Source organism: Scomber scombrus, chromosome 10 (genome assembly GCF_963691925.1).
Source record: "Scomber scombrus chromosome 10, fScoSco1.1, whole genome shotgun sequence".
Taxonomy (NCBI): Eukaryota; Metazoa; Chordata; class Actinopteri; order Scombriformes; family Scombridae; genus Scomber; species Scomber scombrus.
The window spans coordinates 3,762,402-3,772,633 of record NC_084979.1 but is presented as its reverse complement, the minus strand read 5'-3'; the positions used below and the strand labels follow the sequence as shown (position 1 = coordinate 3,772,633).

Below are 10,232 nucleotides of genomic sequence, written 5' to 3'. Positions count from 1 at the left end.
AAGATAGCTCAGCGAATCCATAATGAATCCTTTATGACGTTGTTCCTATTGCTGCTTTCCTGTATCAAAGTTTATCCTTCCTATTCCTGCCTGTACTGTAATCACCTGTTATCTGGGACCAGACAAGGAATTCTTTATTCATCAGTTTGGCATTGAAATACAGCTGGACACACAGTTCTTCAACGTCTCCAGATGCAGTCAGTGTATTACCTGTTCTGTGCTGCTTTAATCTAATACATTTTCAGGAACATATAGGATGCCAAGAATACATCTATTGCATCTGTTACATGCTTTACTTTCCCACCTAGTCTCACATTGTATTGTGTAATTGCTATGTTGATCCACAGCATGAAACATATTTGACAATAATGGCTGTAATGATGAAAACTATCTTGAAATATTACATTTTCCACTAGGTATTTTTGTTTGTTTTTTGCAGACAGAAACTTGACAGCATCCTAATGTGGGCGGACACAGGCCAGTAGAAAAGAATAGGCCAAAAAATACACAAGTCATTGTTGTCAAACTAATAAATAGCTGTTACATATTTAGATTTTGATGTGAGACTGTGCTGTACCCTCCTACACTCCCCTGTCACCGCTCAGTAAGAAACAAACAGCTTCATGCTCCACTTATTCACCTGCTTGTCCTGCTGAAACCTTTACAAACATAGCAGAGTGTTTTGTCCTTTGCCTTTCTCCTGTTGTTATGAATGAATAGACAGATGATGAATGGCTGATTGGGGATTTGTTTGACATGAGACAGATAGAACTGACGACAGAAAGACTAAAAAGAAATCTGTTTGCTGTACAGAGGAATTTATTTGTTGCAGTACCGATATTGGCCACCAGGACCAGGAGCGTAATTACTATGGGGCACAAAGCAGGAGTCACATCCCCGGCAATATATGACATATGGATTCTTGAATCCCACCTTCCACCCCAATATTTATAACTAACACGTTATTTTGTTTGTGTTTATTTCTACCAATAGCAATTAAGTGATTTCGCCTTTCACTTCAAAAAATCTTGTTGCATTGCTAACTAGCACCATATCCAGCTACATCCATACCCTAATGACACACCCATGCTGGTGGTGGGCAGTGTCTGCACAGGCCCGTAGGAGCTGACCAATCAGAGCAGACTGGGCTCTCTTAAAGAGACAGGAGCTAAAATGGAACATTTGAGATAGAGGGTGAATAGAGGCATGAGACATACAATGTGTTTGAACATTTGAACGTTAAAGAATTTTCGAATAGTCCCCCAAATTTAAAATATAAACTTTGTGTATTATATGTTGCCTTTAAAGTTCCAAGTTTTACCTGGTTGAAAGGTGTAGTACATTTTTGCGAGTTTCTTCCCGAGCAAATTCACCAAAATACAGAGAGTCCTAGTTAAGTAAGCAACACAAAACAAGCAATACATTCAATACAGATTATCAGAACCTTATGAATCATGAATTAAACTTTTTATCCAGTGTAAAAAGTATTAAAAAACGGTCTCTGTGTAACTCTTTTGTTCTACATTCAGACTTTCTGTCGAGGTCAGAGGCGATCGCCATAACAATGGAGTTTCCGAGTTTCAGCGATCTTCTCCCGAAACTGAGGGAGGCCCACGAGCGAGAAGTGGACGGTGAGTAAGAAATAATCAAAACAGCAGCAATTCATAAGAAAAGTCATGCAGGTGTGATGAAAACATTTTTCAAAGAGAATTTGAAAATCTTCATAAGCGTGTGTGTCGTGTTTTTTCTGACTTGCAGGGTGGCAGGCCAAAGTCCACGAGCTGTCCAACAAGAAGGGCTGGTGAGTGGAGTTTTTTCCCGGATGTCTCCAGATAATCATGTTTAGAAAACGCTGACTAGATATTCAGGTTTAGTGATGCACAAGTTGAGCCACTGCTCGAGCCATGTTCAGGCTTGACGTCTCTCAGCAAAGCATGCTGGTCCTGTACCTGGCCCCGCGTTCGATCACGTCATGTTCAGCTTGTAGGGAAGCTCATGTTGTGACAAGTCGGTCAATCAAGCACTTAGTCGTAGGATCTTTGTTTCGTTTTTTCCAAGAAGCAGTGGAGGAGCAACTGGCAAATGAGCGGGTTGTTTTTGTTGTAACTTGAGGTGGACTTTGGAGATATTGTCACTTCATTCTAGACAGTCTATTAGTCAATCTGAAATTCCTTAGGCGTCAGTCCAAAAATCGCATCACACCCAAACATTGCTCAACTTGCTTTGGCTCAGTCCCACATCAATTAGCTAGTTAAAGTATTAGTTCACAATTTTTTGAAGTTGGTCTTAAAACAACAGTCGCGCACCCATATGAGCACTGAAAGAGATTTTCTTTGCTGTAATTATTCCTCCTGTTCATACTGCCTATTAGAAGATCTCCTTCAAATGTGCTTTCAATGGAAGTGGTTGAGTCCAAAAATCTGTAGATCACAGATGATAGTTCTAGCTTCAGTCAGAGCTTTCTAAAAAATGTCTTTCAGAAGCTAAAAGTTGATTTCTATTTCCCCTGCAGACTAATTCATAACTACAGTTTTTAGTTTTGCTGGAATGACATTACTGTGCTATCTGTCCATCTATCCATCCATCCATCCATCTAAACATCAGAGATGCAGTAGGGGCAAATAATATATTGTAGATATAACAATAAAAGTGAAAAACAAGTCGTTCTGGTTTTGGTTTAATTTCTATTCCAGTTGCCAATATGAAGATGAAAAAAGAACCTGGGTTTCTTTTTTCTTTTTTTTATTCACACAAAAAACAGAAAAGGGAAATATTGGCTTGTATATTTTTTCTATTGTGTAGAAACAAGTTGAACACAGCTTTGGACGGAGGGTACACAGATCCAAAGGGTACACAGACCAAGTGGCCATAAGCAAACAGAAAACGGCTCCATTTTTTGTTAGTCCGAAGTTGCACGGACCCAGAAAAACATGCTACAAAAGGCTTCAGAAACTCCTGCAGGTTTAAAAACCAAAACCAAACCAACTTTTAGGGCTGACCTACTCTAATACACTCACTATAAACAAACACCTGCCAACCCAACAACATTGGGACATGGTTTTGCTCAAGCCCCCCTGGACAGCATTGCACTTGACATAGTGGCCAAACTGTGGAATTACAACTTCCGGGTCCAACAGGGAGCCAAAGAGCAGAAGACATATTCCTCTGTTGTCACATCATCAATGACATACTATCTTACTGGCATAATGTTTTGACAAAGGAATTATTGTGTGTGTGTGATATAGTGATACAAAGCGAATGGAGGAGCTGTTCAACAGAAACCAGCAGATGAAAGAACAGCAGAGATTACTCACAGACAACATCAAGACGCTGGAAAATAGGTACTGATGTTACGTTCTATTTTTGTTCCACCTTGCGTTGTACATTTGAAGCATGTTAAGTGTGTGTGGCCTCAACATGGAAATGTGTAATTCATTTTATAAACTCAACTTATAATTTGTAAGAGGTCAGATGTCCATATGAACACTGAAAGAGGTTCTTCTAGCTGTAATCATTCATCTTGTTCATACTGACTATTAAAAGATCTCCTTTAAATGTGCAAACAATGTAAGTGATGGAGGACAAAATCAACAGTCCTCCCTATGCATAAAAATGTATTTAAAAGTTGAACTGAAGCTAATATGAAGCGTCAGTCGTCCAAATGAGTCAAATCTAGTAGATATGTTTTAACATTACAGTTTTTTTAGTGCCAAAGTTCCTCTTTTTGTTACTGTACTTCCACCACAGCACAACAGGGAAACACTATCTGAAGAAACACAAAGAGTTCTGGTCATAGTTAAAATATCTGTTTCTGATGGGGTTTTTTCTGCCACATGTGCAGGCTGAGGGCCGGGCTGTGTGACAGATGTACAGTAACTCAGGAAGTGGCCAAGAGAAGACAACAGGAATTTGAACTCTCACAAATGCAGAGCCTCCAGCACATCACTATGTTAGGTATTCTATCTATCTATGTCTTTGTTATCAGTGATCCAAACATCTATTATCTATCTTGTGTCACATCTTTTTTATCAGTCCTTGTGCATCACTACTAAACAGAAAAGTCAACATAAATGTTCTCTTCCTTATCTGCTTTGCACATCATGACTAATCTGTGTTGCAGCGGGAGAGGTGAGCAGCCTTAAAAAGGAGAACAGGAGACTTAGAGAGGAGATTGGGACTCTAAAAGCAGCACGGGAGTGAGTATATGTTGTTTTATTATAGATGATTATGATTATACATTTGTGTGAGTGTGTGTCATTTTAGGGTTAGGGTCAGGTTAGAATAAATCTAAATTTTAAGTGTGTGTGTGTGTGTGTGTGTGTGTGTGTGTGTGTGTGTGTGTGTGTGTGTGTGTGTGTGTGTGTGTGTGTGTGTGTGTGTGTGTGTGTGTGTGTGTGTGTGTGTGTGTGTGTGTAGCAAGGGTAAGAGTCGCCACTCTCCCATCAGCAACATCACCATCACGGAGGTCAAACAGAACTTCTCCCCTGATCTTTCACCCTCCTGTAACCCTTTGGCCCTGATGGCTCAGACAACCAGCTGGGCCACTGGCCGGCCAGCAGATGGCGATGTTGCAGTGAAAACTGAGGTGGAACAAAAGACTGAAGGTGAGGGTGAATAAAAGGTGATGGGAGAAAAAGTTTTTGCTTTTGTTTGCTTGTCGATTATCACACTGTCATTCTAACAAGAGTTCATGTTTTTCTGTTTTTGATCATACAGAAGCGAAAAATGAACACAGACAACTGAGAGGAGTAATCAATCACTTTGTAAGTGTCTAAATCAGCTTATAAATCAGCTGGAAATTACTTTTTTGTACAGTGTCATATGCATCCAATCCATTTAATTTTAACATCCTCTCTGGTGCATGTTAAAGAATAGGTGGAGAATATTCTGGCTCTCTTTCTTACCATGATTTAGATGAGATTAATGGTCGTCCATTAAACATGAAACCAGAGCCAGGAGACGGTTAGTTAAGCACAAATAATAAAAACAAGGAGAATTGGTTATCCTACCTTAATCCAAAGAGAACAAGAGTTTCATTTTTAATGCACAAGGAAGTCAATCTTCACATCTAACTCTGGACAAGAAAGTAAAAAAGTATGTTATGTTCATTTATGATGATGGAAGTATGGTCATTTGTTTTGCTCACTTCCCTTTATACTCTCACAGGAGGTGTGCCAGCCTATGTCCATTTCCACACCACCATCCTGGAAGGCAGAACATAGTGCAGCCAGTGTTGGAGACAGGAGGTGAGAAAGAGGAAGCAGGGTGTCGTGCCACTGTATGGGACTATCATAGTAGCTTAGAAACAAACTTGACATGAGAGTTGTATTTATTATCTTATGTAACTCTCAGAAACAAATCGAAAAAAGTCAATCGAGTCAAACCATCCCTCTATATTTTAAACTAATCTTTATATCTATGTATAAAACTCACTGTAAATTTAATTCTGCTGTTTTACCTACAGAATTTTTTCAAATTTAGCTAATTTTTTTAATCTACTGTAACATACTGTTCAGATCAAATTCAACCAATTTTTACATTTCAGAGACTAGTCACATTTCTTTTAGCCTTAAATTTGACTGAGACTACTTTTCCCAAAGTGAATCAGATTATACAAAAATTCAACATGAATAAAATTCAATTGAATATGAAATGGCTATTTTTCTCCATAATCAAATTGTAACTTCTAAATGAATACATTCTCTCTGCACTCTGAATGCTCCATTAAGGATTAATCACTCATTATTTATATTGAAAAATAAAATAAATAAATACATTTGTGGTTTAGGAATTTCGTATAGAGATGAATTATGAGGGAAATTGTGTAAAGGGTCAGAATATGAACAGTATGTTAGGGTTAATCCTGTTTTTTATTTAACTTTTTTAATCTTATAATGTATTTAGCTTTGTGTTGCCTTGCTGAAAGGTTTTATACAAATACACTTGCTTTGCCCCATGACCTGTGTGGATTTATTTGAACATTTCTCTGTCTGGCTTCTGTCTCTCCTAATTTAGATCTCAAAGTATGGAAGGACCAGACCAGCGATCCTCCATTCCTGGTCAAGCTCTCCCCTTTAAGAACTCTTCTTCCTCAACCAGTGGAGAAGCAAATCCCAGTAGACATGTACTCCACGCCCCTGTCCCCTGCCGTCCTCAACCGATCAAGAGCAGCCCTGTTACTCTCCCCTGGCCTTTATCTGAATCCTCTGACTGGATGTCTATGGCTGCTGCAGGCACTGGCATGCTGGTGCAACCTTCTCCCAAACTAAATCGGCTGCGTTTTCCCAACCTGATCCCGACTAGCCAACACGCCAGCCATACCAGCTCCCGAAGGCAGGGGTCAGGGTCTCACTGGCACAAGCAGAGCAAGACTCAACCCCATGCTAACGAGCCAACTGTGTTGTTCAGGTTGAGGGATATGTCAGAGAACGTGGGGAGTCAAACTAAACCCAAGGAGAAAAAGGAAATCCCACCATCCAAGGCTGAGGGGATCTCTGGAGAAGGGCTTAGAGAGACGTATGAGGGGCCTCTGGACTTGTCGGATCGAGGAAAGTCCAATTCGGGCCAAACACCAAAAGATGATTCGCCCTTAGTCCGAGAGATTCTTCTACGGAAGAGTCCTGACAATGTGAAGACAAAACCTCCTCCTCCATACGTACCAGTATCATCACCTTCACCTGCCACCACCCGCTCAACTTACTCTACATCACCACTCAGACAAGAGAAAGAGCCTTCCAATGGTCAAAACCACAAGGTAACTTCAGGTCAATAATAAAACAAAAAAAAAGCCAGGGACATGTGGGTTAAGTGAATGCACAAATCAACGGTCATGGTACAATGGTCTTGTCACAACAGGTTATCAGTAAGCAGGAGAAGAAAGAGGAGGTGAATGGAAAGACAGATCAAAACAACGGGAAGAAGGTGCCCGTCCTCACCATATCGTTACGTCCAGGTAAACGACTTAGATTCGTATGCGTGTTGGAATCTGTACATTTACTGTGAGCAGGTGATTTACACTCCCTCGTGTCATGTTTCTCTAACAGTAGTCGTGCTGGAGGCTCTGAATACTGCTCTGCAAAAGCAAGAATCCTTATCAGCAAATGGCAAGGTAAGAGACACAGACACACAAGTCAATTCAACATTTACTTAAGATGCATTAAGTGTCTCACACTTTACAAATCATTACAACAATAGCACTACTAACTAACAGCCTATCTATAGGTCTTGAAATGTCCTAAAAAGCATTAAATTCAGTTTCCTTTAATATTTTCCCTTGTCTTTCATAGTTGTAAAATGTTATCAGATTGTGGACTGGGGAGACATTATACATCTGTAAACTAAAAGTGGTATTGGTGCAAGAGTGGTCCTGCAAATATACAACCAAAACAAGCGTAAAAAGTGTAAAACCAACAAACCTATAACAAACATATATACAACACAAGACAAGGAACTTATCAAATACAAAAATAACACAAAGAAAAAGACAAATACAAGAAAAATGACACATGGATAAAACAGACGCATTAAGAAAAACAGTATTCATTATATAATACATTGTCCGACAGAATCTTACAATGTTCATGGGCAAGCATAGTAGGTGAATGCATTTTTCCTGTATTTATATAAGAGATTTCCAAGGTAATGCATTCTTGTCAATGGGTATGGTATGGTATGGTATGGTATGGTATGGTATGGTATGGAATGGTATGGTATGGTATGGTATGGAATGGTATGGTATGGTATGGTATGGTATGGTATGGTATGGTATGGTATGGTATGGAATGGTATGGTATGGTATGGTATGGAATGGTATGGTATGGTATGGTAAGGAATGGTATGGTATGGTATGGAATGGTATGGTATGGTATGGTATGGTAAGGAATGGTATGGTATGGTATGGTATGGTATGGAATGGTATGGTATGGTATGGTATGGTATGGTATGGTATGGATGACTTTATACATTTTTAAAAAGACTGTTCTTGTCTTGCAGTGGTAAGTGATGTCCACCCTACAGTTATATATAGGTTATACCTCAACCCTAACCCTATCTAACCCTATAACATACAACGATGAGTCCTAAAACTGTCACCTGTAATACATCTTAGAGAACTGTAACAGGTGAGTTTTAAGTCTTGGAGTAAAAAAAAAATGCTTTTTGCTTCTTTCTATGTCTTATCACAGAAATTGTCACCAGCAGCTGAATCAGGAAGCAGCTCATACGAGCAGGACGAGGAAGAGGATGAATCAGGGCAGGATAGCAACCGGGGCTACAAGAGGAAGAGGGCATCTGTGGAGACAGAAACCGACAGAGACTCTGACACAAACAGTAGGCATCAGCTCATGTTTCCAGTCCTCTTTCTATCTTTCTTTCTTGGTCGATCTTCAAATCCAATCACATCAAAAAAAAAGTTTTACGAATTATGTGACTCACATATACTATTTAAGGGACAGTTTGACATTAGTTAAGCTGCTTTAAGACTTTGCATTAATCTGATGGCAATTTAATATGTCACTCTCATGTCTAAGTAAGTGCCCGAGTCACTTTCATGTAAAAGTCATAACAGTAATCTTACTAGGTTGAACCTGTCATGTCAGAATTAAGCCGCAAGGAACATTAATGCCTGTGCCAGACTTCATATTCCAGTGTTTTATATTCCATACTAGATGAAAAGATCAATACCACGCCCATGTTTGTCTGTTTAAATTGATTCTGTAGTCATGGTGATCAGACTTGACAGTTTTTGTCAAGCTGGGTGTCCTAAGTCCCAAAAAAATATCTGTAAAACAATAAAATGTTACTGTACTCACTGTTAAATGTACTCTTGCAGCTCTTTCTGACAGAATCTGTCATCAAGAGAGAGCTCCAGGAGACTTACTCCTTCCTTCATTAAGTACCCAGTAATGAAACACTGCAAGAGTACATTTAAGGTTGTGCACGGTGCAAAATGCTGATATAAAGATTATACTAACACAGTCAAACATAAGCGGTGGTTTCCCTGAGAGCTGAGAGCTCAGGAAAGGAACTCTAAATAGAAAGACTGCAAAGCAATGTACCTTTTTTTTAATGGCTGAGATTGTGTAACAGTACACTGACAAGTTCCTTGGTGGATTTTGGGAGAAAAAAACTTAATTTACCTACCAGCACCTCTAAAGCTCACTAATTAACACATTATATCCTGTTTGTTTGAGCAATGTGTGGTTTTAGAGAGGTTTGTGTATTACTGCACCCAGTCAAGAAATATCATATGCATTAATAAGCCAAAATCCTGATTATGAATCAAATTAATTTTCAAGAGCGCAATTAGGTCTTGAAAATGACTCCCACTTAACTCACATTATCTCAACTATTGTCCCATCTCCCTGCTTTCTTCTTTTCAGTTTAATGTCGCTGTCTGCTCCCCAAAAGTAATTTTGGAACAATTTTTGCTTTTCTTTCCTCACAGACATCCATCCGGGAGGAAGGTCGAGATCACAATGAGAACTGTGAAGAGCCCCAGCTAAAGAGGACAAGGATAATATTACATAGACTCTGTCAAACATAGGTCTAAATCTTCTCACTAGTTTGGTACTGGGCTGATATCATACCTTTGGTTTAACAGACCTTTTTAACTCAAAACAGTTTCCTGTTGTAGTTGGAAACTTAACCGATGAGAGGGATGATGTGAACCAAATCAGTAAAGATGCGAGCCATACAACCAAAACAATAAGTTGAAAGATGCTAAAAATCCTCCACAGAGTTCAGAAGAACTGCAAAGTCGGCAATAACTTTCTTTGTGTTTGGAACTATGAGCAAAACCTTTCACATTACACGTAGTCATCTAATGATTGTTAGTATTAAAAAAATGAGTGCAGCAACTTCAACATAAAATATTGATTAGATCAGCATTTTTAAACATCAGGCCTCGGCCTCGTGCGCTCACAGGAGTATTGAATATAAAAGATGGGAGAATAGATTATATTTGTTTCAAATTCATTCAAGTTGGAGACAATAATGCGTATTTATAGGTTGGAAGTTATGTATTTCTGTTACTTCCGTGCTTGTCACTGCTTGAAAAGCAGAACACAGTGTCCATTATCTGATGCCGTAAAACAGTCTCTCTTTAAAAGACCTTGTATGTAGAATTTGGAGGCATCGAGTGGTGAGGTTTCAGATTACAACAAACTTTAATATTACTTTTTACAATTTAATTGGATTTAACACCAAATAGAGACAGATCCCATACGTTATGC

The 10,232-nt window shown here is 39.1% G+C and overlaps 1 protein-coding gene across 1 annotated transcript; it reads left to right on the top strand.

The window, feature by feature from the left end:
- Positions 1-1,564: 1,564 nt before the first annotated feature.
- Positions 1,565-9,531, top strand: rbbp8l (retinoblastoma binding protein 8-like). The gene is given in 14 exon segments (XM_062426573.1): positions 1,565-1,631; positions 1,759-1,801; positions 3,246-3,341; positions 3,842-3,954; positions 4,121-4,200; positions 4,249-4,251; positions 4,427-4,604; positions 4,717-4,763; positions 5,167-5,246; positions 6,016-6,754; positions 6,856-6,952; positions 7,044-7,108; positions 8,184-8,328; positions 9,446-9,531. Coding segments are annotated over 14 exon segments (1,788 nt in total). The 3' UTR covers positions 9,481-9,531.
- The last annotated feature ends 701 nt before the right edge of the window (positions 9,532-10,232 follow it).